The 27,284-nt window shown below is 43.3% G+C and overlaps 1 protein-coding gene across 1 annotated transcript in view; it reads left to right on the forward strand.

Annotated features, from left to right (window-relative positions):
- Positions 1-27,284, forward strand: part of Baz1b (bromodomain adjacent to zinc finger domain 1B) — a 61,094-nt gene that overhangs the window by 18,409 nt on the left and 15,401 nt on the right. Inside the window, exons 5-11 of the mRNA XM_042686490.1 lie at positions 98-219; positions 4,517-4,714; positions 15,441-17,142; positions 21,476-21,614; positions 22,502-22,635; positions 24,788-24,893; positions 26,655-26,753. Of these exons, the coding sequence (XP_042542424.1) occupies positions 98-219; positions 4,517-4,714; positions 15,441-17,142; positions 21,476-21,614; positions 22,502-22,635; positions 24,788-24,893; positions 26,655-26,753 (2,500 nt within the window). The remainder of the gene's footprint in view (positions 1-97; positions 220-4,516; positions 4,715-15,440; positions 17,143-21,475; positions 21,615-22,501; positions 22,636-24,787; positions 24,894-26,654; positions 26,754-27,284) is intronic.

Here is a 27,284-nt window from a genome sequence, read left to right on the forward strand (position 1 = left end):
TACCTGGGGCAAAGTCAAGTGTTAGGAATGGTTTTTCATGAGTGAATGGATAGAATTAATTCTTTTTCCCCCACTAATTTTCTATTGATGTGGCTAGATGACAGAGCACGCAGGTCTCCACGAAAACTTCCTACTTCATTAAAAAAAGGAGAAAGGAAATGGGCTCCTCCCAAGTTTTTGCCTCACAAATATGATGTGAAACTACAAAATGAAGATAAGGTCAGTTGGTTACTTCAGTCCTCTTAGATGTTAGAAAATGTTACAGTATTGGTTTTTCTTGAAAAAAATTAGCTAAAGAAAAATATGAATGAAATGTATTTGTAACGTAAATTCTAAGTGACTTTCTAATTGTGACCTTTGATTGTTTATATATTTCTTCCCTAGGAGATAGCATGCTTTTCCTTTGTAGGAATTACTCAGGTACAAGGAAAATTTTACAGGCCCTGATTAATTCCTCAGAACCATCAACAAAAAGAGAAAAAGAAAAATTTTACATTGAACTGTGTTTTTTGTTTGTTTGGTTTTGTTTTTGGTCAGTTTTGGGGTTTAAACTCAGGGACTGGGTGCTGTCCCTGAGCTTTTTCACTCAAGGATAGAGCTCTGCCACTTGGGCTGCAGCTTTGCTCCCTGTTTTCTGATGGTTAATTGGAGAGAAGAGTCTCATGGATTTCCTGCCTGTGCTGGCCTTGAGTTGCAATCTTCAAATCTCAGCTTCCTGATTAGCTAGTGCAGGCATGAGCCACGATTGCCCATCACATTTGAAATTTTTAACTCAGTTTGTAAAATAAAAATCTATTTCCTTAGCTGGGCGCTGGTGGCTCATGCCTGTAATCCTAGCTACTCAGGAGGCTGAGATCTGAGGATCGCAGTTCAAAGCCAGCTTGGGCAGGAAAGTCCATGAGACTCTTATTTCCAATTAACCACCAAAAAACCAGAACTGGTACTGTGGTTCAAGTGATAGAGTGCTGGGGCTGGGAAGGTGACTCAGTGGTAGAGTGCTTGCCTCGCATGCCAGAGACCCTGGGTTCAATTCCTCAGCACCACATAAGAAAAAAGCCGGAAGTGGCGCTGTGGCTCAAGTGGTAGAGCACTAGCCTTGAGCTGAAGAGCTGAGGGACAGCGCCCAGGCCCAGAGTTCAGGCCCCACGACCGGACCCAAGGAAAAAAAAAAAAAAGTGATAGAGTGCTCACTCTGAGCTAAAAAGCTCAGGAACAGTGCCCAGGCCCAGATTTCCAGCCCCATGACCAACCCCCCCCCCCCCCCCCCCAAATCTATTCCCTTGCCAGGTGCTGTGGTTGAAGTCTACAGTCCTACTTGGGAGGTGTAAATAAGGGTGTCACAGTTTGATGCTGGCCAAGGCATGCAAGACCCCATCTTAAGCAATGGCTAGACATGATGGTGTGAGCCTGTCATGCCTAGCTACAGAAGAAGTATAATGCTTGATCCAGTGGTGTGCCTCTATCATCCCAGTGGCAAAGGGAAGCACAAATAGGATTACAGTTCAGGCATAAAGCAAGACCTTGTCTTGAAAATAACTCAACCTGGGGCTGGGAAGGTGGCTCAGTGGTAGAGCGCTTGCCTTGCATGCATGAGGTCCTGGGTTCGATTCCTCGGCACCACATAAGCGAAAAGAAAAAAGCTAGAAGTGGTGCTTGGTAGCTCAAGTGGTAGAGCACTAGCCTTAAGCTGAAGAGCTAAGGGACAGTGCCCACGCCCAGAGTTCAGACCCCCATGACCGAACCGGAAAAAAAAAAAAGAAAATAACCTAAGGAGATACGACAAAATAAACAATACTTGAGAAACAAAGGACCTCCACTCATCTGGTCAAATCATTACTAAATGACCCCATTCTGCTGACCACATATATGTGCACATCTGAGGAAAACTAGGAGGAGGACACAGAAACAGGGAAATGGGAAAACATACAACAGCAGGACCTATCAGCTGCACTGGTCATTAATCAAAACGAACTAAGCAACTCAGTGGCAGTGATGGGAAATAGGGAATGAACTGGAAAGAGGGAACAGCTGACACTAAGCAAAAGGAAAGAAATGTACATATCACCTGATGTAGAAAAAATAACTATTGTCAAAGCTCACAGAACTCATAAACTTTATAGACCATGATAAAGACAATTTGCCCCATAAGGTTAGAATGTGTTTGTGACTTTAACTATCACTATCTCACTGTGAAATTCATGCAATCACTTAATCGCAATAAAAAAAAATTGCTATAAAAAAATTTTTTTTTGGGTCCGGTCGTGGGGCCTGAACTCTGGACCTGGGTGCTGTCCCTCAGCTCTTCAGCTAAAGGCTAGCGCTCTACCACTTGAGCCACAGTGCCACTACTGGCTTTTTTTCTTTTTTTGTTTATGTGGTGCTGAGGAATCGAACCCAGGGCCTCAGGCTTGCAAGGCAAGCGCTCTACCACTGAGCCACCTTTCCAGCCCCGAGCCTTTCATTTTCACTTGGCCTTTTTCACTCAAGGCTGATGTTCTACCACTTGAGTCATACCTCTACTTTTGGCTTTTTGCTGGTTAATTGATAAGAATCTCACGGACTTCTACCACAGACCTTAAATCTCAGTCTCCTAAGTAGCTAGGATTATGGGCATGAGCCACTAGCTCCCAGCTTGGTTTTTATTTTTTAAGCAATTTTTTTTTGGGGGGCGGGGGTGGGTTCCGGTCATGAGGCCTGAACACTGGGCCTGGGCGCTGTCCCTCAGCTCTTCAACTCAAGGCTAGCGCTCTACCACTTGAGCCACAGTACCACTTCCAGCTTTTATCTTTTTGCTTATGTGGTGCTGAGGAATCGAACCTAGGGCCTCAGGCATGCGAGGCAAACGCTCTACCACTGAGCCACCTTCCCAGACCCAAGAATCCTTGTTTTATTGTTGGAAAGATCGAGTAGAGAACTGGGATGTGGGAGCTAGTTGCATCATAGGTTATTCATAAAAAACCCTTTCATGGGAGAAGCAGCTGAGACCCAAGAAGTTTGAAATGTCTCTGTCAGCGCTCAGTAATAAATAAGTAAATGAGAATTATAACCTAGTTTTTGGCTTCTTTCCTTTTTTCCACCTCAGAATCTTGACAAATCTCATTCCATTCTGATGCATTTGTGTTTTTGCTTAGTGATCCTAAAACATGTCAGGATCTCTTTAAAGTTACGTATTGTTAAATACAGTGATTGATTTCTTTCCCTCATTCAGCAGGTAGCTAAAATATGCTGTTTTCCTATCATGCTTTCTTATTGGTAAGCATTGTATGTATACATGTATTGAATAGAAAATACATTAAAATTTATCTCAGCCATACTGTAATCAAGTGCTAGCTTGGTTCTCCTGACTCATTGAGACAGACCTGAATGACTGTTTTTGTTATTGTTTTGGCTTTGGGAAGTCCAGCACCATAAGCAATTCTGGAGAGTCTGTCCTATTCCAAGAACTGTTTTTTTTTTGGTCAGTCTTGGGCCTGGGCACTGTCTCTGTGCCTTTCAGCTCAACCAAACGCTCTACCACTTGAGCCACAGCGTCATTTCCAGTTTTCTGGTGCCTGGCTCCAAGAAACTTTTAAAAAGAAAAGTGTGCCAGGCGCTGGTGGCTCACGCCTCTAATCCTAGCTACTCAGGAGGCTGAGATCTGAGGATCACTGTCCAAAGCCAGCCAAGGCAGAAAAGTCCGTGAGACTCTGATCTCCAGTTAACCACTAGAAAACCGGAAGTAGCGCTGTGGCTCAAGCAGTAGAGCGCTCACCTTGAGCTAAAGAGCTGAGGGATAGAGCCCAAGCCCAGAGTTCAAGCCCCATGACCTAAAAAAAAAAAGTGTGATGGGCACCAGTGGCTCACACCTGTAACCCTAGCTACTAAGGACTCTGAGATATGAGGATCATGGTTCAAAGCCAGCATGGGCATGAAAGTCTGTGAGACTCTTATTTCCAATAAACCACTCAGAAAACCAAAAGTGGGCTGTGTCTCAAGTGTTAGAGCATTAGTCTTGAGCTGAAGAGCTGAGGGACAGTGCCCAGGGCCAGAGTTAAAGCCCCAGTGACCCAAAAAAGAAAGAAAAGGGAAAGAAAAAAAAGGAAAGTGTCCATTATATGTATATATTTTAATTTTTAAAATGAATCCCTTATGGGTCAACTTTTAGGTAATAAAACCCTACCTCTGCTATTAGTAGTAGATGGTCTGGGGATGTAGTTCAAGTGGTAGAGCACCTGTCTAGCCAGCTCAAGGACCTGCATTTGAACCATAGTACCACCAGAAAAAAAGCATTTGATGGTGACTTTGTCTATTTACTCCCAGATAAATTCATAACTAGAATTGCTTATCCAAAGAGCATATTTTTAGGATTAGAGGTATTTTTTAATTGACATTATTCTATAGCTGGAAATTATTCTGCTTTTTTTCTATCCAGTTTATAACTCGATGGAATTGTGATTTTTCTGGGTAGGACATATTTGTTTGCATGGGCTAATTGCTTCCTATCTCAGTGGTGAGTTTTTTGTATTTGTTCACCTAGATCATTAGCAATGTGCCAGCAGACAGCTTGATTCGTACAGAGCGCCCACCAAATAAGGAGATAGTCCGGTACTTTATACGGCACAACGCCTTGCGGGCTGGCACTGGAGAAAATGCACCTTGGGTGGTTGAAGATGAATTGGTGAAGAAATACTCTCTGCCTAGCAAGTTCAGTGACTTTTTACTTGATCCATATAAGGTAAGGTCACTATTAACTTTTGGACAGCTGGATGAAAGCACTGTTAGATAAGTTTATTTTTTCTAGTGCCTTCCAACAGGGTTGGATTCATAGCAGATTTTTATAATTAAAGGTTTCCAAATAGGTTTTTATATATGAAATATATTCTAAATATGAAATAATACTCTTTTTTTTGAAATAATACTCTTTTATAATAGGCTGTGATACAGAGTTAAAAAGAGAGCCCACAGTTCTTATATAGTTCACTTAGTTTGATTTAATTTCTTACTAGTATAATTGGTTTGATTAACTGATTTCATCCTCATGAGTAGGATTACAGGAGTAAAGCACCAGTGCCTAAGTAGGTTTTATTTTCTTGAGATAGAGTATTGCTATGTAGCCCAGGCTGGCTTTGAACTCACCCATGCTAGAGATTGAACCCTAGGTCTTGTGTATACTGGAACTCTTTTTTTTTTTTTTTTGGTGTGTATATATATATATATATATATTTATTGTGAAAATGCTGTACAGAGGGGTTACAATTACATGGGCAAGAAAATGAGTACATTTCTTATCAAACATTGTAGCCTCTCCTTTGTTTCCCCTCCCGTCCCTTCCCATCCTCTCCCCACTCCCCCTGCCCAATCTTCCTCCCTCCCCCCCACACCAAAGTTGTAAAGTTTGTTTTTCGACTCAACGACTTGTACATCTTATTGTTGCAATGGGTCCACCTGTATCCCTATTTAAACGATTTGTTTTTTCACTTCCCCTCCCCAAATTATACCGACATCAAATACAGTGAAAGCAGGGGTTATACCGTGGGGGAGGGACATACAAAGCAACAAAGAAATAATCTTATAAATGTGTTAGAAACAATCGCATGAAAGAAAAAAAACATTTGAATACATACCTTAGGGTTCATTTCCCTAACATCAACTTATCTGACCTTTTCTGCTTGACTCAAATAAGGGACTAGACCTCTTAAGTTACACTTCCAGCCCTGACTTCAGAGTCCTGGGTGCTGGGATTTACAGATGTGTGCCACCACAACTGGCTGAATAAAAACTGGATTTGTGTGTCAAGTAAAATGATCAAATACATTGGCCACTTTGATAAAAACCTGGAATGTCTATTACTTTGTGTGATAGGATCTCTAGAGCATTTTAATGAAGTTGTATTGCAAGTATACTAAACATATTTACAAAGGAGAATCTAAGGCCTACTCTAATTAGAACCAAACTAAAAATGTTGTAAGAGAAGCCGGGTGCTGGTGGCTCACACCTATAATCCTAGCTATTCAGGAGGCTGAGATCTGAGGATCACGGTTCAAAGCCAGCCTGGGCAAGAAAGTCTGTGAGACACTTTTTTTGTCAGTGGTGGGGCCTGAACTCTGGGCCTGGGCTCTGTCCCTCAGCTCTTCGGCTCAAGGCTAGCACCCTACCACTTGAACCACAGCACCACTTCCAGCTTTTTCTGCTTATGTGGTGCTGAGGAATTGAACCCAGGGCCTCATGCATGCAAGGCAAGCACTCTACCACTGAGCCATCTTTGCAGCCCCCAAATTGGATTTTAAGCCAAACATTTTTTAAGACAGATTTTTGCTATATAGCTCAGGCTGGCCTTGAACACTCAATCACTCTGTCTCAGCCACCTCATGCCTGGAATTACAGCCATGAGCCACCATGCCAAGCCCCTAATTATTTTTATTTTTATTTATTTTTATTTTTTATTTTTTTGGTCAAGTCGTGGGGCTTGAACTCTGGGCTTGAGCGCTGTCCCTCAGCTCTTCAGCTCAAAGCTAGTGCTCTACCACTTGTGCTATAGTGCCACTTCTGCTTTTTTGATGTTTTATTGGAGATAAGAGTTTCACAGAATTTCCTGCCCGGGCTGGCTTTAAACCATGATCCTCAGATCTCAGCCTCCTGAGTAGCTAGGATTACAGGCTTGAGCCACCGGTACCTGGCTTGTGAGACTCTTTATCTCCAGTAAACCCCCAGAAAACTGGAAGTGGCACTGTGGCTTAAGTGGTAGAGTGCTAGCCTTGAGCTGAAGAGCTGAGGGACAGAGCCTGGGCCCAGAGTTCAAGATTGCAAGTGACCAAAAAGAAAAAAGTGACAACAGATAAAACATCTAGGATTTCCCCCCCCTTTCAGAAAGGTTCTTGCTGGCTTGGACTTACAGTTCCTTGATATGAATAAGCCACCATGCCATGACTACAGTTTTGTTTCGCTTTTGTTTTTTGAGGTGCTTAGGTATTGAACCCAGGGTCTTGTCCATGTTAGGCCAGTACTCTGTCTGAACATCTTTTTTTTTTTGAGATGGGGTATGCAAACTGGTTTTGAACTTACCACCCTTCTGCTTCACATCCTCAGTGGTCCACTGTTAATTATGAAAAAAGGACACCTTAGTCATAACTATATAACTAAACTGTCTTAGGTTGTCTTAGTTTTGTCTTAGGTTGATTATGATAACTGAAGTATATTGGAAACTAATGCTGTTTCTTTAGAGCATTGGTAAAACCTCTAGTCATAGTTTGGCATTTCACAGCTTTTCTAACCATCCCAGTAAAGTGAAACATTATTGTCTATCATGCCCTTTAAATTTGTATTATTTGCTTAAAAATAGGAAATTAAAACTTACTTGGCTTAGGTGGGGCACCAGTAGGCACATCACATGCCTGTGATCCTAGTTAGTCAGGAGGCTGGGATCTGAGAATCTCAGTTTGAAGCCAAGCCAGGGCAGGAAAGTCCCTGAGACTCTTAATCTCCCATTAACCACCAGAAAACCAGAAGTGATGCTATGGCTCAAAGTGTTAGAGAATTGGATTGAGCAAAAAAGTTCAGGAATAGTGTCTTGGGCCTGAGTTCAAACTCCACAGCCAACAACAACAAAAAAATAAGTTGGCCTTTTAAAGATTGGGACTAAATTTTCCATGGAACTATGAAGTTTGACTATTATATAGTAAACTTTTTCTTTTTTTTGAGTCCGGTAGTGGGGCCTGAACTCTGGGCCTGGGCGCTGTCCCTCAGCTCTTCAGCTCAAGGCTAGCACTCTACCACTTGAGCAACAGCGCCACTTCCGGCTTTTTTTCTTTTTGCTTATGTGGTGCTGAGGAATCGAACCCAGGGCCTCATGCTTACAAGGCAAGCACTCTACCACTGAGCCACCTTCTCAGCCCTATATAGTAAACTTAAATTTTGCTTGAATATGTTTATTTCATGAGGGGAAATTTGAGTGCAGGATTATTGCATTGCCATAAAGGATATGGTTTTCAGCAGAATGCTTATCTAAGTTCTTGTATATACATTCGTCTCTAAGGGGCTTCACACATACTGGTCCTGGGGCTTGAACTCAGGGCCTAAGCACTGTCCCTGAGCCCCTTTGTGCTTAAGAATAGCACTTTACCACTTGAGAACAGCACAACTTCTGGCTCTTTTTGAGATATATTTTATTGATCCAAGTATGTGAATTCACATGAAAGAGCATTATTTATCAGTGAAAGATTTTTTTGGTCTTAAAAGGACAAAGAAGGTGACCTATATAAAAATTGTAATTTCTTACATCTTGAAAGGCAATTTGTGAAGAAATTGTCTACTCTTAAAACATTTTAAGGAGGACTTGAGTTATGAGTTCATAAAATTTGGGTGTAAACTTGATGTCAAAACATGAACTTGCTGGAGACTGGACATAGGCAGAGAGTCCTGGATACTGAGGCCGATAACACTGCAGCCTCTAGAGCCAGGCACAGTTACTTATTTCCGGTATTGCTTGACACCACAGACTCTCTCCTGCTGTTCTTCCTTTCTATAAAATACGTTTTCTTAAAGACTACACAGAGATCAGTGCTTTGGATTCTTTTTTTTTGGGGGGGGGGGGGGGAATGGTCCTGAACTCTGGGCCTGGGTGCTGTCCCTAAGCTCTTCAGCTCAAGGCTAGCACTCTACCACTTGAGCCACAGTGCCACTTCCGGCTTTTTTCTTTTTGCTTATGTGGTGCTGAGGAATCGAACCCAGGGTCTCATGCATGCAAGGCAAACACTGTACCACTGAGCCACCTTCCCAGCCCTGCTTTGGATTCTTGACTCATGTAGAAGGAATTTTAAAGTAGCAATATAAATGACATTGCTGTTAATCCCATCCCTACAGGCCTGGCCACTTGTTGCTGGCTTCCTCCAGGTTGCAGAAAACAATCACTGAGAAACAGGGGAGGCTGGCAGGAGGAAGCAGCAGTTCTAGGGAAAGACTGATGGTGATGGAGCTGAAGTGAGAGTAGAACATTCCCTCAGTATGCAAGAGTTTTGAGTCTGACCTGCTTAGGGCCCAGGGTGGTGGTGGTGTGTTTGTGGGTCTTGTTAGCCCTTTCTAAACAGAACTGTCTTACTCTGTCTTGTGAGTTTCCATAGCACATTGCATATAATGAGTCTATAACTGTTGAATTTCTAGAGGAAAATGTCAGTTGGGCCACAGTGTTTCAGACTGTGCTTTGACTGGGCTTGTGTTTTCCTGCTGGCACCCAGGCTGTGGCTGTCTGGTAGAACCACCATAGGACAGACATGCTCTCAGAGATCACATTCAACTACAGGATGGAATTATAATTTTGTCTTACTAGGAGGAATACACATTTAAATAATCATTTTTATTCATCTTCATGAAGTAAATGTTTACAGCCCAAGATTTAAATTTAAATAAGTTTGGTGTGGGGCTGGGAAGGTGGCTCAGTGGTAGAGTGCTTGCCTTGCATGCCTGAGGCCCTGGGTTCGATTCCCAGCACCACATAAGCAAAAAAGAAAAGCCGGAAGTGGCTCTGTGGCTCAAGTGGTAGAGTGCTAGCCTTGAGCAAAAGAGCTCAAGGACAGCAACCCAGGTCCTGAGTTCAAGCTCTATAACCAACCCCCCCCCCCAAAATAAAAAATAAAAAAAGTAAATTACATTGTTTTCAAAAGACTTAAAAAATACTTTATAGTAACAGATTTAATGAACTCATACAGAAATTGCAAAAAATTCATTGTATGAACATTACTCTCAACCTCCTAACTTGCTGCGTTAAGCAGATATCATGTGTCAGGATCAAGATGTAGCTAGCCAAGGCTGTTTAAGTTAGGGTTTTCCTGCCTAGATTAGACTGCTTATTACTAAGTTCAGCATCTGATTGAGCTGCTACACATTGTTCTTTCATTTTTTTAATTGTATTTTTATCAAGAAACATGATGTGTTTGTGGTGTTGCTGGTCTGTCCAGGTGACAGGAATAAATGTAGAATTGTGTATACTGTTTTTCTTTCAACCTTTGTGTTACTGAGACATTTGTAAACACTTTTTTCCTATATGGCAATTAGGAAAGGCCTCTGCCCTGAACTTTGAATACTGCTAATGTGTGGGTATCCACTCATTTCTTCTCTTTGCCTGTCTACTAGACCAGTAGATATATTGTGCTGAGTGGGAGGTAGGGAGACCCTTAGCACATAAGTGGTTTTATACTTTTTCAGATCCCCCTGAGTCCAGCCATGCCGGCTCCCATTTGGCTGTGACTACCCAGCATGCTCCATGCTGAGATGACCAGGTACTGAAGGACTGCTCACGCCGGGAGCCGGCCTATTGGGAGGGGGTTGGGTGAGTTCATTTCTTTCATTTTTCAGAAAACTTAATGGCAGACAAACACCTTAGCAATGAAGATGAGTGACAGAGCCCTCCCATGGCTTTCCCACCCACTTTAGTGATTTCTTTATTATTAGTGGGCTTCTATGTCAAGAACTTTTAAAGAAACTTACTCTAAAGTTGAGTTGTTTAAAGGAGAAATAGAATCAGTAAATTAAGAAATACTCCAGTTATATTGGACCCTATCAAAAGATATCTATATAAAATAGTAAAAATCAAACTTAGCCTCACATTAGTTTCCTGATAAATTTTATTTTAGAATAAACTTCTGTTCTGAACATTAGAAGGATCAATTTGTATGTCTCTACCATGAAGATTTCCAAAGCTAGTGGAAGAGGATGGTTAGCTTTCTGTTTTTAGTTCTCTGAGTACTGACAGCTTGCCTTCATGAGTTCTAGGATAGTATGTTGTCCATGAGGAAAGTGAGGGTGTGTGTGTGGCACTGTCCCTGAGCGTTTTTCACTCAAAGCTAGCATTCTACACTTGAGCCACAGCTCCACTTTGTACTTTCTTTGGTAGTTTATTGGAGATAAGAGTCTCATGGACTTTTTTGCCTGGGCTAGGATTGAATGTGATCCTCAGATCTCAGCCTCCCAAGTAGCTAAAATTATAGGCACGAGCCACCAGGTCCCAGCAAGAGTGGAATCTTAAATAAGTTACCTTTCTTTGATTAGCTTTTTTTTTTTTTTTGGGGGGGGGGGTGGTTCCAGTCGTGGGGCCTGAACTCTGGGCCTGGGCGCTGTCCCTCAGCTCTTCAGCTCAAGGCTAGCGCTCTACCACTGGAGCCACAGCGCCACTTCTGGCTTTTTTCTTTTTGCTTATGTGGTGCTGAGGAATCAAACCCAGGGCCTCATGCATGCAAGGCAAGTGCTCTACCACTGAGCCACCTTCCTAGCCCTGCTTCGTATTTTTAACATTGTGAAATTTAGTTGTGGAAACTAGAAAACCTGGGAATTCTGCATTGAGGGAAGACTCTCCTGAGACACACAGTTTATGTTGTATAAAGTACTAAAACCTCTTTGTCAGCTGACCCTGTAGGTTATTGGGGAATAAGATGTCATTTTAATCAGAAAAAAAGAACAGCTAGCTAGAGGAATCATACCGTTACTATATTTTTTATTTTTGTTGTGCTGGTTCTAGAGCTTGAACTCTGGGTCTGGTGCTATTGTTGAGCTTTTGTGTGCTCAAAGCTAGTACTTGAACCACAGCTGTACTTCCAGCTCTTTTTTTGGGGGTGGGGGAGGGTGGTAATTGGAGGCAGGAGTCACAGAATTGGCTGAACTATGATCAGATCTCAGCCTCCTGAACAGCTTAGATTACAGGAGTGAGCCACCAGCACCTGGCTTGACTGTAATATTCTCTCTCTCTCTCTCTCTCTCTCTTTTTCTCTCCCTTCGTCCCTCTCTCCTCTCACTTTCTCCCTCTCTCCTCTCCCCTTCTCTCCCTCTCCCCCCCCCCCCCCCCCCTATGGGGCTGTCTTTGACCACTTTTGCTCAGGGCTAGTGCTCTACTACTTGGAACTACAGCACCACTTTTGGTTTTCTAGTGGTTAATTGGAGATAAAGGGTCTCATGGTCTTTTCTGCCCAGGCTGGCTTCGAACTTTGATTCTCAGATCTCAGCCTCCTGAGTAGTTAGGATTATAGGCATGAGTCACTAGTGCTCAGCTTTACTGTAATTTTTTAAATAATTTATTATAATTTTTTGTTTGTGTAGTACTGAGGATCGAATTCAGGGCCTCATGCATGCTTAGTTAGGTAAGCACTCTACCACCAAGCCACATTCCCAGCCATTGACTGTAATTCTTTTTTTTTTTTTTTTTTTTGCGGTCATGGGGCCTGAACTCTGGGCCTGGGCGCTGTCCCTGAGCTCTTCAGCTCAAGGCTAGCGCTCTTCAACTTGAGCCACAGTGCTACTTCCAGCTTTTTCTGCTTATGTGGTGCTGAGGAATCAAACCCAGGGCCTCATGCATGCAAGGCAAGCACTCTACCACTTAAGTAAGCCACCTTTCCAGCCCTTGACTGTAATTCTTGGAGGCAGATTGGCCTTTAAAGTTTGAGAACTGGGCTGGAAGAGGGATTTGTTATATGTAGCTGACTAGTGCCAATGAGATTGCTACTCCATCATCTCTGATAATTCTACTGTAAGTCTTAATTGGCTTTGTAGGACAGCTATCCATCACAGCTTCTATCATTTCTTCATAATGGATGAAGGAATTTGTTAATGGCACTACTACATCTTAGTCCTCCTAACCCACGCATACATATCCTGTATTTACTTTGTCTTAGCTCTTCCTGGTAGTGTTTTTGTTATTGTTGTTGTTTGTTTGTTTTTAGGGTTCATAGTCTCATAACGTACAGTCTGCTTCCTTGCCTGTAGTCTCATCGTTATACTAGTTTGTCCTGCCCATTTCTTCCAGAGCGCTTTTTCTTTTTCTGAAGTACTGAGGTTTGAACTCGGGGCCTAATGCTTAGTAGGTAGGGTCTCTACCACTTGAGCCACATGCTTTCTCTTTTCTTGCTTTCATTATTTTTTGGATAGAGTACTGTACTTTTTGCCTACCACTGGCCTCAGATTAAGATCTTCCTACCTATGGCTCTTGCATAGCTGGGAATACAAGTTGCCTATACACTTTGTTGGTTGAGTTGGAGTCTCACTGACCTTTTTGTCTTTTTTTTTTTTTAATCAGTCATGGGGCTTGAACTCTGGGCCTGGCACTGTTCCTCAGCTCTTCAGCTCAAAGCAAGCACTCTACCACTTGAGCTACAGCACCACTTCTGGTTTTCTGGTGGTTAATTAGAGATAAGAGTCTCACGGACTTTCCTGTTCTGACTGGTTTTGAACTGTGATTCTCAGCCTCCTAAATAGCTAGGATTATAGGCATGAGCCACTGGCACTAGTTTGACCTTTTTGTCTTGAGCCATGATCTTCTTGACTGCTGCTTCCTGACTAGTAGGGGTAGCATTTGTTTGCCAAAATGCCAAGCTTCCAGACTATTTATCTATATCCCATCCTCCTTCCTTCCCTCCTTCCCACCCTCCCCCCCTTCTCTTTCCTTCCTTCTTCTATTCATCCATCAGTTGTGGGGCTTGAACTCAGGGCCTGGGCACTGTCCCTAAGCTCTTTTTGCTCAAGGCTAGTGCTCTACCATTTTGAGCCACAGCTGTGGTGTTCTAGTGGTTAATTGAGCATAAAAGTTTCACCGACTTTTCTGCCCGGACGCTTTGAACCACAATCCTAAGTAGCTAGGATTACAGGTGTGAGCCACTGGCACCCGGCTTTATTTCTTGCTTTTCTGAAACCCTGTTCACTCAAGTATTTGAAGTTTTGGAATACTGACTAAATACATAGCTCCTTTTGGTTAATAGTTAAGTATTCTAGAAGTAATCTGGTCATTTTCTTCTTTCTTACAGTTTTTTTTCCCCCTGAAATAATCTGCATTTTTTAAAATTACTTCATTTAGTTTAAGGCTGAAATTTTATTTCAGTTTTAATTACAGATCCCGCCACTCAGCCAGTATAGATTCTCTGTTTCTATGTATATATTTAAGAGAATTGGTGCCATCATGACAAGTGGAGTGAGATGTAGCCTATTAATTTGTTCTTTGGATGAAGGTGATATGACGCAGAGTGGGAGTTAGGGAACCGGGTGAAGAGGTTCATGGAGGAGAGCAGACTGAGGGGAAGGGTTGGGTAGTGGGTAGGAGTCCTTGGAGAGGTGCCTGGCAGCAGGTTTACTATATTCCAACTGTGTTTAAGTTGAACATGTGCATGCTTATAATGTCCTAAATATGGTAAAACAAGAGACAAGGGACCATGTGGGTTAGGTGAGAGGCTATTACAATAATTGACTAAAATTCAATTTGTGTAAAGAAGGTCAAGAGCCATTCATGGCAGTACATACCTGTAGTTCTAGCTACTTAGGAGGCTGCGTAGGGAGAATTTCCTGAGTCCATGAGCTTGAAGCCACATAGTAAGTCCCTCATTGCTTAAAAATGGGAAAAGAACATGAAGGTGACTGGTGAAAATGTCATGATAAATGAATTTAAGGTGTTGTGAGACTGAAGGATTATGGGGGGATGTTCAAAGGCACAACTGTATGAGATTAAAGAGAATTTTGAAGAATGTATAGTTAATGTGTTTATAAAAAAAACGGTAGCCCAGCTAGGCACCGGTAGCTCACACCTATAATCCTAGCTACTCAGGAGGCTGAGATCTGAGGATCACAGTTCAAAGCCAACTCAGGCAAGAAACTCTGTAAGACTCTTATCTCCAATAAACCACTAGAAAACTGGAAGGGGCGCTGTGACTCAATTAGAGTGCTCGCCTTGAGCTGAAGAACGCAGGGACAGCGCCGAAGCCCAGAGTTCAAACCCAGCGACCGACAAAAACAAACAAAAAACAGTAGCCCAGGTTGGCCTCAAACTTGTGTCCCCATCCCTCTCCCCTCCCCTCTCTCTCTCTCCCCCCTCCCCTTCCCCCCCCCCCCCCCCCCCCCAGCCTTCTAGCCTCCCTAATGCTGAGATTGCAGTCATAAACCACCACACCTACCTAAGTCAGTTCTTGAGTTATGGGGAGAGGACAAGAGGAGTTTGAGAAACCAGCAGACTATGGTCAAAGAGGTTTCCTTACCTTTGAGAAGTGTCTGTTGTTCATATACTTAAAATAAAATAACATGTCACTGAGTTGAGTCAAAGATATTTGCATTTCTACCAAGATCCCTGAATTGAGAACAAAAACATAAAAATCCAGTTCTGTTTTGAGAGCTGTTTTGTTTTTTTTATCCACCCCTTCTACCTGCTGTTGCTAAGGGATTGGAATCGGTTTGTGACACTTGCTAGCAAGCCATCTTCCACTGAGTTATCCTCCCACTCTAGAAGAGACAGTTCTAAAGTGTTGGTATCAAGAGAATTTTGCATCCACCTGGCACAAACACCAGTTAGCAGTTGTCTTTGTTTTTTTAGGGGCATCTTGCCTATGAAGAGCAATGGAGCTATAGCTTTACCTGAATAGCTGGGGAGGACCTTTCAGATTCTTAAACATTGCTTCTTAAAATAAGTTTTTCAAAGTAATTTTATTCCTGTTCTTAAATTCTAGTACATGACTCTCAATCCTTCTACTAAGAGGAAGAATACTGGATCCCCAGACAGGAAACCCTCAAAGAAATCGAAGACAGACAGTTCTTCTCTGAGCTCACCACTAAATCCTAAGTTATGGTGTCATGTGCACTTGAAGAAGTCATTGAATGGCTCCCCTCTCAAAGTGAAGAACTCCAAGAATGCCAAGTCTCCCGAAGAACATCTGGAAGAGGTTATGAAGATGATGTCCCCCAGCAAGCTCCACACCAACTTCCACATTCCTAAGAAAGGCCCTTCCACCAGGAAGCCAGGCAAAGCTGGTGACAAGCCTTTGAAGGCCAAGGGCAGAAACAAAGGCATCCTGAATGGACAGAAGTCTACAGTGAATTCCAAATCTCCCAAAAAGGGGCTGAAGACCCCTAAAACCAAAATGAAGCAGATGACTTTATTGGACATGGCCAAAGGTACTCAGAAAATGACACGAACCCCACGGAATTCTGGGAGTGCACCGCGGTCCTCTAGTAAACCTCATAAACACCTGCCTCCTGCCGCCCTCCACCTAATTGCCTACTACAAAGAAAACAAAGACAAGGAGGACAAGAAGACCGCCCTGTCCTGTGTCATCTCCAAAACGGCACGGCTACTCTCCAGTGAGGACCGGGCTCGCCTCCCCGAGGAATTGCGCATACTCGTTCAAAAGCGTTATGAGCTTCTAGAACATAAAAAGAGGTGGGCTTCTATGTCCGAAGAGCAGCGGAAAGAGTACTTAAAAAAGAGACGTCAGGAGCTGAAAGAAAAGTTGAGGGAAAAGGCCAAACAACGACGAGAGAAGGAAATGCTAGAGAAGCTGGAGAAACAGAAGCGATACGAGGACCAAGAGTTGAGTGGCAAAAGCCTGCCAGCGTTTCGCCTGGTGGACACACCTGAGGGGCTGCCCAACACCCTGTTCGGGGATGTGGCCCTAGTGGTGGAGTTCCTCAGCTGTTACTCGGGGCTCCTCCTACCAGATGCCCAGTATCCCATCACCGCAGTGTCCCTTATGGATGCCCTGACCGCAGACAAGGGCGGCTTTTTATACCTGAACAGGGTGTTGGTCATCCTGCTACAGACCTTACTGCAGGACGAGATTGCCGAGGACTATGGGGAGCTGGGGATGAAGCTGTCAGAAATCCCACTCACCCTGCATTCTGTCTCTGAGTTGGTCCGCCTCTGCTTGCGCAGATCTGATGTCCAAGAGGAGAGTGAGGGTTCAGACCCCGATGACAACAAAGACTCAGCCCCATTCGAGGATAATGAGGTGCAGGATGAGTTCCTCGAGAAGCTGGAGACATCTGAGTTTTTTGAACTCACGTCTGAGGAGAAGCTCCAGATCTTGACGGCACTGTGCCACCGGATCCTTATGACCTACTCCGTGCAGGACCACATGGAGTCCAGACAGCAGATGTCAGCCGAGCTTTGGAAGGAACGGCTGGCTGTGCTGAAAGAGGAGAATGACAAGAAGAGGGCAGAGAAACAGAGACGGAAAGAAATGGAAGCCAAAAATAAAGAGAATGGAAAAGAGGAGAATGGATTGGGCAAAATTGATAGGAAAAAAGAAATCGGGAAGTTAGAGCCCCAAATAGATATGGAGGCTGAAGACATAGTTAGCGCGGTAAAGAGTCGGAGGCTGCTTGTCCTGAGAGCTAAGCAGGAGCGGGAAATCCAGGAGAGAGAGCTGAAAGGTATACCTCCCTGCCAGGCACAGAGGGCAGCCGCTAGAACAGTGGAACTAGAATAATGACAGGATGGATATCTACTGTTCACTTATTTAAAAATGTGTGATAACCCGGCACTGACACTGACTAGGTTTGTAAAGGAAGGAAGGAAGGAATGAGTTAGGGAGTTGGACAGGTAGGAGACAGGTATGTTGTAGGTGGGTCAGTCTAGATAAGAGTGTGTGTTTGCAATGCTGGGGACCAAACCCACCTAAGCTATCCACCACTGAGTTGTACCTTCAGCATTATGTTCCTGATATTTTAGGAATGAGCTACTCTTCACCTTACCGCAGGTAGCTGGCATTATAGGAGGGTACCAATATGCCCAGCCTCATGTCTTTCTTCTTTCTTTTTGTCTAATCGACTTTAGCTTTCGCTTTCTCCACACAATATGTATCAGTACTTTCTTCCTTTTTTGGTTAGACATGGGGCTTGAACTCAAGGCCTGGACACTGTCCCTGAGCTCTTTTGCTCAGGGTTAAGGCTCTATCATTTTGAACTACAGTGCCACTTTCTGGTGATTAATTGGAGATAAGTCTCATGACTTTCCTCTAGCCTCCTGAGTACCTAGATTACAGGTACCAGACATCTGCACTGGGCTTTGTTTTTGTTTATATTTCTGGTTTTGAACTTGGTCTCATGATGAATGCTAGGCAGGAGCTCTATTATTAAACCATGCTTCCTGCCCTATTTTCTTCCTTTTAGCTGTTACGGAGAATGGAGCTATAAACATCTAGTAGAAGAGGTTTTTTTTTTTTGTTTTTTTTTTTGTCGGTCGTGGGGCTTGAACTCTGGGCCTGGGCGCTGTCCCTCAGCTCTTCAGCTCAAGGCGAGCGCTCTACCACTTGAGCTGCAGCGCCACTTCCGGTTTTCTGGTGGTTTATTGGAGATAGGAGTCTCACGGTCTCTCCTGCCCGGGCTGGCTTTGAACCGTGATCCTCAGATCTCAGCCTCCTGAGTAGCTAGGATTACAGGCGTGAGCCACCAGCGCCCGGCTAGAAGAGGTTTTTGTGTCAAGATAGACATGCATTTCTCTTGGATGCCTACCTGTGAATGGAATTGTCCAGTCACAGGGCCTGTTAGATCAGTTTCCAGGTCCCATGAGCCATGAGGGGGGAAGGTGTGACTTTTATACGCTCACTGCTACTTGCCACACATCTGCAGGCCAGCCACCCCATTGGGTTGCCTGTCATTCCTCACCCAGGAGAATGTGAGGGCCAAGCACCTTTCATGGGCTTTTTAACCATTTGTAAGTCTTTGAAGATGCACTTCTCTTATTAGACACATGGTCCACAACTATTTCACCTATTTGGGGGCCGTGTTTTTTTTACTTTTTTGGTAGTGTCCAAAGAAACACAAGTTTTAAATTTTGATGAGGTCCAGTTATCTCTCATTTTTTCCTTTGTGGCTCATGGATTTGATATTTTATCTATAAATTTGTTGCTGAGTCCAAGGTTATAGAGACATTCTTCTGAAAACCTTAGTTTTTTTAGCTCTTATATTTAAATCATTGGTTTTACTTTTTACTGTAGTTTATTTCTAGATAGGGCCTTGTACTTTTCTAGAGTTGAATCTCAGTCCTGCTATCTCTGACTCCTAGCTGTGATTATATACGTGGACTACCATACCTGAGTCAAAAGTCTAGCTTTAGGGCTGGGAAGGTGGCTCAGTGGTAGAGCACTTGCCTTGCATGCCTGAGGCCCTGGGTTCAATTCCTCAGCACCACATAAGCAAGAGTCTAGCTTTACATATACACACACACATATATACGTATATACATACATATATCTATTTATTCCCACAAGTCAGGTTATGAATATAATTATCAGTATTACCCCTTTCTATCATTCTTCCCTATCTTCCAGCTTTATTTATATATTTATTTATTGCTGGTCCTGGGCCTTGAACTCAGGACCCGGGCTCTGTCCCTAAGCCTGTCTGTGTTCAAGGCTAGCACTCTCTCACTTGAGCCACAGTGCCACTTCTGGCATTTTGTTTATGTAGTACTGAGGAATGGAACCCAAGACTTCGTGCATGCTAGGCACGTACTCTACCACTAAGCCACATTCCCAGCCAAAGCTTTATTCTTTTACATGTTGCTATCCTATTGTCCTAGTATCACTTGCTAGAAAGACTAATTTTTTTTTTTTTTTTTGGTTCGGTCATGGGGCCTGAACTCTGGGCCTGGGCGCTGTCCCTCAGCTCTTCAGCTCAGGGCTAGTGCTCTACCACTTGAGCCACAGCACCACTTCCCGCTTTTTTCTTTTCGCTTATGTGGTGCTGAGGAATCGAACCCAGGGCCTCATGCATGCAAGGCAAGCACTCTAGCACTGAGCCACCTTCCTGGCCCTGGAAAGACTATATTTTAAATACTCCATTGGATGGTCTTGGTATTCTTGTTGAGAATCACTACAAACATATCAGTCTATTTCTGCTCTCTTGAGTCTGATTTCTACTACTTTTTCTTTTTTTTTTTTCAGCCACAATCTCCCTTGGTTGCTCAGGCCAGTCTAGAACTAGCAATCCCCCTGCCTTGATCTCTCAGATGCTAGGACAGATGTGTGCTTGTTTATTGACTTATATGAGTATAGTGTCATGTTGTCTTGATTATTTTGCTTTGTAGTAATAGTATCTGTTTGTTTGTTCCAGTATTGGAGCTGTTACTCAGCCTTATGCTCTTAATTACTTGAGCCATGCCTTCATTTCCAGCTTTTTTGAGAGGGAGAGTATTGGGGCTTAAGTTCAAGGCCTTGGCAATCTTGCTGTTCTTTTTCACTCAAGGTTGGTGCTTTCTCTGAGTTATACCTTACTTCCAGCTTTTTGCTGGTTAATTGGAGATAGAGATCCTCAAACTTTCCTGCTGGTGCTGGCTTTGAACTCAGATCTCAGCCTGCATAGCTAGAATTGCAAGCGTGAGCCACCAGTGCTCAGCTCTGTAGTAAAATGGAGAAGTGTCAGTGGTTTTTTTTTTGTTTGTTTGTTTTGTTTTGTTTTTTGGGTTTTTTTTTTGCGGGGGGGGGGGGGCGGTCTGGTAGTGGGGCCTGAACTCTGGGCCTGAGAGCTGTCCCTCAGCTCTTCACCTCAAAGTTAACACTCTACCACTTGAGCCACAGCGCCACTTCCGGCTTTTTTCTTTTTGCTTATGTGGTGCTGAAGAATCGAACCCAGGGCCTCAGGTATGCAAGGCAAGCGCTCTACCACTGAGCCACCTTCCCAGCATCAGTGTTCTGACATATGTTTTTCAAGATTGTTTGGCTATTTTTTGCCAGTCCTGGGGGCTTGAACTCAGGGCCTGGGCACTGTTCCTGAGCTTTTGTTCAAGGCTAGCACTCTACCACTTGAGCCACAACACCACTTCTGGCTTTTTCTAATCTTTATTTGAACTGAGGGATTGAACCCAGGGTTTCATGCATGCTGTGAGCACTCTACCACTAAGCCACCTTCCTAGCCCAGGTATTCTTGATTTCTGGAGATTTGGCATGAATTTTAGACTCATTGCTTATAGTTTCTAAAAAGAAGCTAGTTGGGGTTCTGGTAGGAGTTGAATTGCATCTGTAGATTTGAATCTGTTTTGTGGATTTTTTTTTTGGGGGGGGGTCAGTAATGGGGCTTGAACTCTGGGCCTGAGCGCTTTTCCCTGTTCTTCAGTTCAAGGTGAGCGCTCTACCACTTGAGCCACAGCGTCACTTCTGGTTTTCTGGTGGTTTATTGGAGATAAGAATCTCAGGGATGTTACTGCCTGGGCTGGCTTTGAACTGATTCTCAGATCTCATTCTCCTGAGCAGCTAGAATTACAGGCATGAGCCATCAGGGCCCGGTTTGTGGATTTTTTAGAGTAGTGCCTTCTAACTTCTTTTGATACATAAACATGCTTTCCAGTTATATAGATATTATTTATTTATTTATTTGTCTGCCATGGGGCTTGAACTCTGGGCCTGGGCTTTGTCCCTCAGCTCTTAACTCAAGGCGAGAGTGCTCTACCACTTGAGCCACAGAGCCACTTCTGGTTTTCTGGTGGTTAATTGGAGATAAGAGTGTCACAGAATTCCCTGCCCGGGCTGGCATTGAATCGTGATTCTCAGATCATATTTGTGTTGCCTTTGATTAGAAAGCTTCTTTAAGATATATTTTAGCTTATATTCCTTAAGGCCTTTTAAGTCTTTTGTATGTATACAGTATATGTATAAAATATGTATTTCTCAGGGTTTGATTTTTTATTTTTATTCGTGCATTGTGTGGCTTGAATTCAGAGCCTGGGTGCAATTCATAAGGGTGTCTTGTTTGTTTTAATCTTTACCAGTGAAATTAGAGCGGGAAGCTGAGGAAGAGCGGATGCGGAAGCACAAAGCAGCTGCTGAGAAGGCTTTCCAGGAGGGCATTGCCAAGGCCAAGCTAGTGCTGCGGAGGACACCTATTGGTACCGACCGGAACCACAACAGGTCAGGGACTGTGCTTCTGTTGGATTACCTTGCAGAGCTATAGCCTGTTGTTACCCCTAAGGAAACTCTATAAAGTAATTAAAATAAAACTTTTCTTTTTAATTTTCCAATTGTGTTTTAAAAACATAATTGCACATGAACCTTTCACTAAACATTAACTGCATGCTAAGGTAGGGTGGAGTTGAGTGATCAAGGGCTTGCCTTGGGCTCCAATCCCCTACAGTGTGGAGGGGAAAAATAGACGTATTTGGGCCTTAAAGATACCACAGATGTGAAACCTAGATTATGGTGATAAGTGAAGTATAATCTAAATAGAATTCTTTAAAAATGGCAAGTATGAGGTTAGGGGTTAGCTCAGTGGAAATGCACCTGCTTGGTAAGCACAAGGCCTTGAGTTTGGTCCTCAGCTCTGGGGGGGGGGGAAGCTATAAAAATGGTGAGTGTGTTTATGCCTACCAGTAGGGAGCTTGAATTCAGGGTCTTGCACTCTCACTCAGTTTTTCTTGCTCAAAGTTCTACTCAGTTTTGTCATACAGACCTTTCTGCCTGGGCTGTCTTCAAACTGATCCTTCAGGCCTCGATCTCTTAAGTAGCTATGATTTCAGATCTGAATTCACTGCTTGCCTTTTAAAAGTGGCTATATATTTTAAGTGTAGGCATTGTGTAGAACCTAAAGATAAATATTAAGAGTTGTAAAATTACAGACATTTAATTTTATAATATCTTTCGCTTTGCCTGTCTTTCAATTTGTCTGTCTGGAATTCTGAGCAAAGCAACTGTCAGTGTCTAGAAATGCTTATTCATGCCTGAGTCAGTTTTTCAAGCAAATGAAATCATCTAGCAGTCCTGATCCAGTTCTTACTGTAATTCATGGCCGTGATTTGTAGATACTGGCTCTTCTCTGATGAAGTTCCTGGACTGTTCATTGAGAAAGGCTGGGTACATGACAGCATCGACTACCGATTCAACCATCGCCGCAGAGACCGTGCAGACTCTCCCGACAAGGATTACTGTCCGCGAAGTAAGTGGCTGGCTAGTACATGCGCCCCTCCACTTGCAGTGTGGTTGTGTCTTAATTAACCTGCATTGAATAGAAAGCATACTGTGTTACAAGGCATGGAGCAATACAGCACACTCAAGAATTGGTGTTTCTGCTTGTCATTGTGTGGCTGCCTGCTGCCCACCGGTGTACAAGATCACATTCCAAGTGGCTGTTCTGTATCTGAGTCTCTATCACTTTCATGATGCACAATTGGAAAGCTCAAAACATCTTTCTTTAAATTAGTAAGCATTAGTTGCACAAGGGGAGGTTTCATAAAGACATTTCCACTCATGGGTCTGGTCGACTCATTCTGTCTGTTAATCTCCCTTATCCCACTTCCCACTTTTTAAAACAGTTTCAGCAGGTTTCCTTATTCTACCATGTTGACCAAATTCATTCTCATTTATCATTTGTTAGCCCTTCTAAAGCTGAACTACCTTAAGTAAAAGAACTTGTTTCCTTTTTTTAGATAATATCTCATTTATGTAGCTCAGACAGCTTTGAATGCACAATCCTCATACCTTATGTTTTTTTGTTGTTGTTGTTCTGATCCTGGGCCTTGAACTCGGGGCCTGGGTGGTGTCACTGAGCATTTTTGCTCAAGGCTAGTTCTCTACCACTTGAACCACAGCTCCAGTTCCAGATTCTTGGTGGTTAATTGGAGATAAGAATTTAACAGTCTTCTAAGAAGCACTGTGGCTCAAGTGGTAGAACGCTAGCCTTGAGCTGAAGAGCTCAGGGACAGCCCAGGCCCAGAGTTCAAGCCCCATGACCGACAGAAAAAAAAAAAAAAAAAAAGAATTTCAGTCTTTCCTGCCTGGGCTGGCTCTGAACCTTGGTTTTCAGTTCTCAGCCTTCTCAGGAGCTAGGATTACAGATGTAAGCCACAGGTGCCTGGCAAACTTGATGACAGCTGTTGGAAGTCAGATCTACACTAGCCCCCAAGAGGATTGGACCTAAATTCCTTTGCTTATAGAGCATCCCAGGGTTTGTTTTTGACACCAGGTCTTGCTATAGCTCAGGCTACCAAACCTGATATGTAACTTAGCTTGGCCTTAATTCTTAATTCTCCTGCTTTAGCTTCCTGAGGGGGCACTGGATGTTCTTTTTTGCATGTTTTCTCATGTTTCTGAATGGTATTGACTCCTCAGAGTTATCTTATTGTACCAAAGCAATTTAAGTAGACTGTGTGTATTAGTATTTTGAGGGAGCTGATTCAAGTTAAGGGGAAGAGAATATAGGCAGAAGGGACAATCACTTGTAATATTAGATAAGGCCTAAAATATTATGATACCCCCAAAATAGCCTTTGATGTAATGGCTTAAGGTGTGTCTGTTTTGAGGTCATGTGATGGGGATACAGGAGCTGATTTACAAAATTATTAACAATATTCCTGACCCTCGGCACCTCCAGCATCTCTCTGGAACATATTGTGTATTTTGTTGGCTGCCAGTCACCTCAGGAAACTTAGCTGTTCATGTCATATAAAAGGAATAAACTCACTTGCTCCAATGTGTTATTTCATCAATATATTCTAAGGTGAAATATTCTCAAGAGTTGAGCTGAGGCAAAGAGATGCCTCAACTTTTTTTTTTGGTCAGTCATGGGGCTTGAACTCTGGGCCTGGGCGCTGTCCCCGAGCTCTTCAGCTCAAGGCAAGCGCTCTACCACTTGTGCCACAGTGCCACTTCCAGTTTTCTGGTGATTAATTGGAGATGAGTCTCATAGACTTTCCTGCCCAGGCTGACTTTGAACTGAGATCCTCAGATCTCAGCCTCCTAAGTGATTAGGATTACAGGCGTGAGCCACTGGTGCCATCTTATGGAGTTTCATCCTATAGACCCATTGGAAATTGATAATCGATGTTGAAAATGCATTAATACATGGAAGTATCGGCTATTTGGGAAAAAAGAAAATTTTCAGCTATACATTCTACTGATGTATAGCCTTTCATGTAGGTTATGTGACCTGCAAGTCAGGTCATGGGCTGTTCATGCAAACTTCAGAGACATTAGCACGGACATGGCATCCATGTTGCAGTAGGATCTGGGTCATAGTTGTTGGGCATGGCGTGGCATATGGTCTGGGTTTGAACTAAACTACAGTCTACTGATGTTTGCATTTTTCTTAGGTAAGAAAGCCAATTTAGGCAAAAACGCAAGCAGGAACCCTCATCACAGACCAGCAGCGGGTGCTGCTGTGGAGACCACCACACCCAAGCAAGGCCAGAACCTATGGTAACGTGAGCATCATTTTGGTTGCTCTTTCTTTGACTTCCAAGTATTAGGAAAAGTATTAGGAAAACAAGTGTTGACTGTAAGGACCTTTTGTGTTACTTTGCTTTTTGTGTTTGTCAACCCACTGGGTTAGCTAGTGGCTCACACCTGTAATCTTGATTACTCAGGAGACTGAGAGCTGAGAATCACAGTAAAAAGCCAGCCTGGGCAGAATAGTCCTCAGTACTCCCATCTCCAAAATAACCAGCTACAAAAGCTAAATAAGGAGACTGGGTCTGTGCATCCCCTAAACAATTGGCCCTTGATTTCCCCTGATTGTTTCCCTAGATGGTTTAAGTGTCCTCATCTGTTTTGCTTTGCACATACATAAGACTTTTTTTTTTTTTTTGGGTCCGGTCATGGGGTCTGAACTCTAGGCCTGGGTGCTGTCCCTCAGCTCAAGGCGAGCGTTCTACCACTTGAGCCACAGTGCCACTTCCGGCTTTTTTCTTTTTGCTTATGTGGTGCTGAGGAATCGAACCCAGGGCCTCTGGCATGCAAGGCAAGTGCTCTACCACTGAGCCACCTTCCCAGCCCCTACATAAGACTTTTGTTGGGTTTGATTTCACATACCTTTTGTGGGTTTGGCCTTACATAAGCTTTGTGCTAGCTCCATTCAGGGCTGCTGGGCTTTGAGACATGAGTCCACCAGCAGTCCTTGACTCTCCAGTAAAGACTCATAATTTGACCTTGTAATTGGTGGCTTCTCTGTTTCCTGCTACTGAGTTTCCTTAAAACAACAGGCATGGCTTAAATAATAAAGAGTATTAGCTGAAGAAGCAAGTGGCCCTCGGGGCTGGGAAGGTGGCTCAGTGGTAGAGCGCTTGCCTTGCATGCGTGAGGCCCTGGGTTCGATTCCTCAGCACCACATAAGCAAAAGGAAAAAAGCCGGAAGTGGCGCTGTGGCTCAAGTGGTAGAGCACTAGCCTTGAGCTGAAGAGCTGAGGGACAGTGCCCAGGCCCAGAGTTCAAGCCCCATGACTGGACCCAAAAAAAAAAAAGAAGAAGAAGCAAGTGGCCCTGACCAGTGTACCAATGAAGAAAACTCACTGCTGTAAGCGGGTACAGTGGATCACATCTGTAATCCCATCCACTTGAAAAGTAGAGATGAGAGGGTCATTGTTAAAGGCTAGTATAGATAAGAAGTTAGTACACCCCATCTCAAAGAATAAGCCAAGAGTGGGTTCATGTCTGTTAACTCCAGCCCTATGGGAGGCAAGGGTAGGAGGATGGAGGTCTGGGGCTGCTGGCCCCAGGAAAAATGCAAGACCATATCTGAAAATTTAACTAAAGCAAAAGGGCAAGGGTAATTGGTGCTCATGGCTTAATGTCTGCTGTGTATTATAAAGTCTTTTATGTTATTAGAAAGGCTCTTGGATCATTTTCCTGAATTGAGTTTTATTAAAGTTTGGGAATTTAATCAATTGATAAAGATGATACCTGCATTGTTTATTGTTTATTAATGAGTATTCCTTAGTTGAACTGGGTTCCTATAGCCACTGGTCCTTTGGGTGCACTGCTGCTTCAAGCCAAGAGTGGAGGTCAGGGTCATTAGGCCTCATGGAAGTAGAAAAGCAGAAAACTATTGTTCTAATTAGAGCAATTAGACCACAAGTAGCTTTGGAATTCTTTACTCCTATCTTGCTATTGCCTGTTTATCCCTTACCTTGTGTTTGATTTTGATGATGGCTCAGAGGTGTAAGATCCATTTTGTCTTCACAGGTTTTTGTGTGATAGTCAGAAAGAGCTGGATGAATTGCTCAACTGTCTTCATCCTCAGGGAATTAGAGAAAGTCAGCTTAAAGACAGACTAGAGAAGAGGTAAGGATTTTCTTCTTGCCTATCAGTCTTCAATGTAAGTACAAATAACTGAGCAATAGGTTTGGCTTCTGTTTATAAGCTATTACATAAAAACTTTAGCCAGCCGGTGGCTCATGCCTGCAATCCTAGCTACTTAGGAAGCTGAGATCTGAGGATCACTATTTCAAGCCAGTCTGGGCAAAAAAGTCTATGAGACTTTTATCTCTAATAAACTACTCAGAAAAAAAAACACAAATAGCATTGTGGCTCAAGTGGTAGATTACTAGTATAGAGCACAAAGAGGCTCAGGGACAGCTCCCAGGCCCTGAGTTCAAGCTCCACAACTGACCAAGGGGAAAAAAAATAAGCCAGATGCCAGTGGCTCACACTTGTCATCCTAGCTACCAGGAGGCTAAGATCTGAGGATGAAGGTTTAAAGCCATCCCATGCAGGAAAGTCTGGAGATCATATCTCCAAAATGGCCAGCAAAAAGAAAAAAAGCAAACATAGCTCAAGGGTTACAGAACCGCCATAGCAAAACAAAACAGGACA

Source organism: Dipodomys spectabilis, unplaced genomic scaffold, assembly GCF_019054845.1.
Source record: "Dipodomys spectabilis isolate Male_0828 unplaced genomic scaffold, ASM1905484v1 ptg000098l, whole genome shotgun sequence".
NCBI lineage: Eukaryota > Metazoa > Chordata > Mammalia > Rodentia > Heteromyidae > Dipodomys > Dipodomys spectabilis.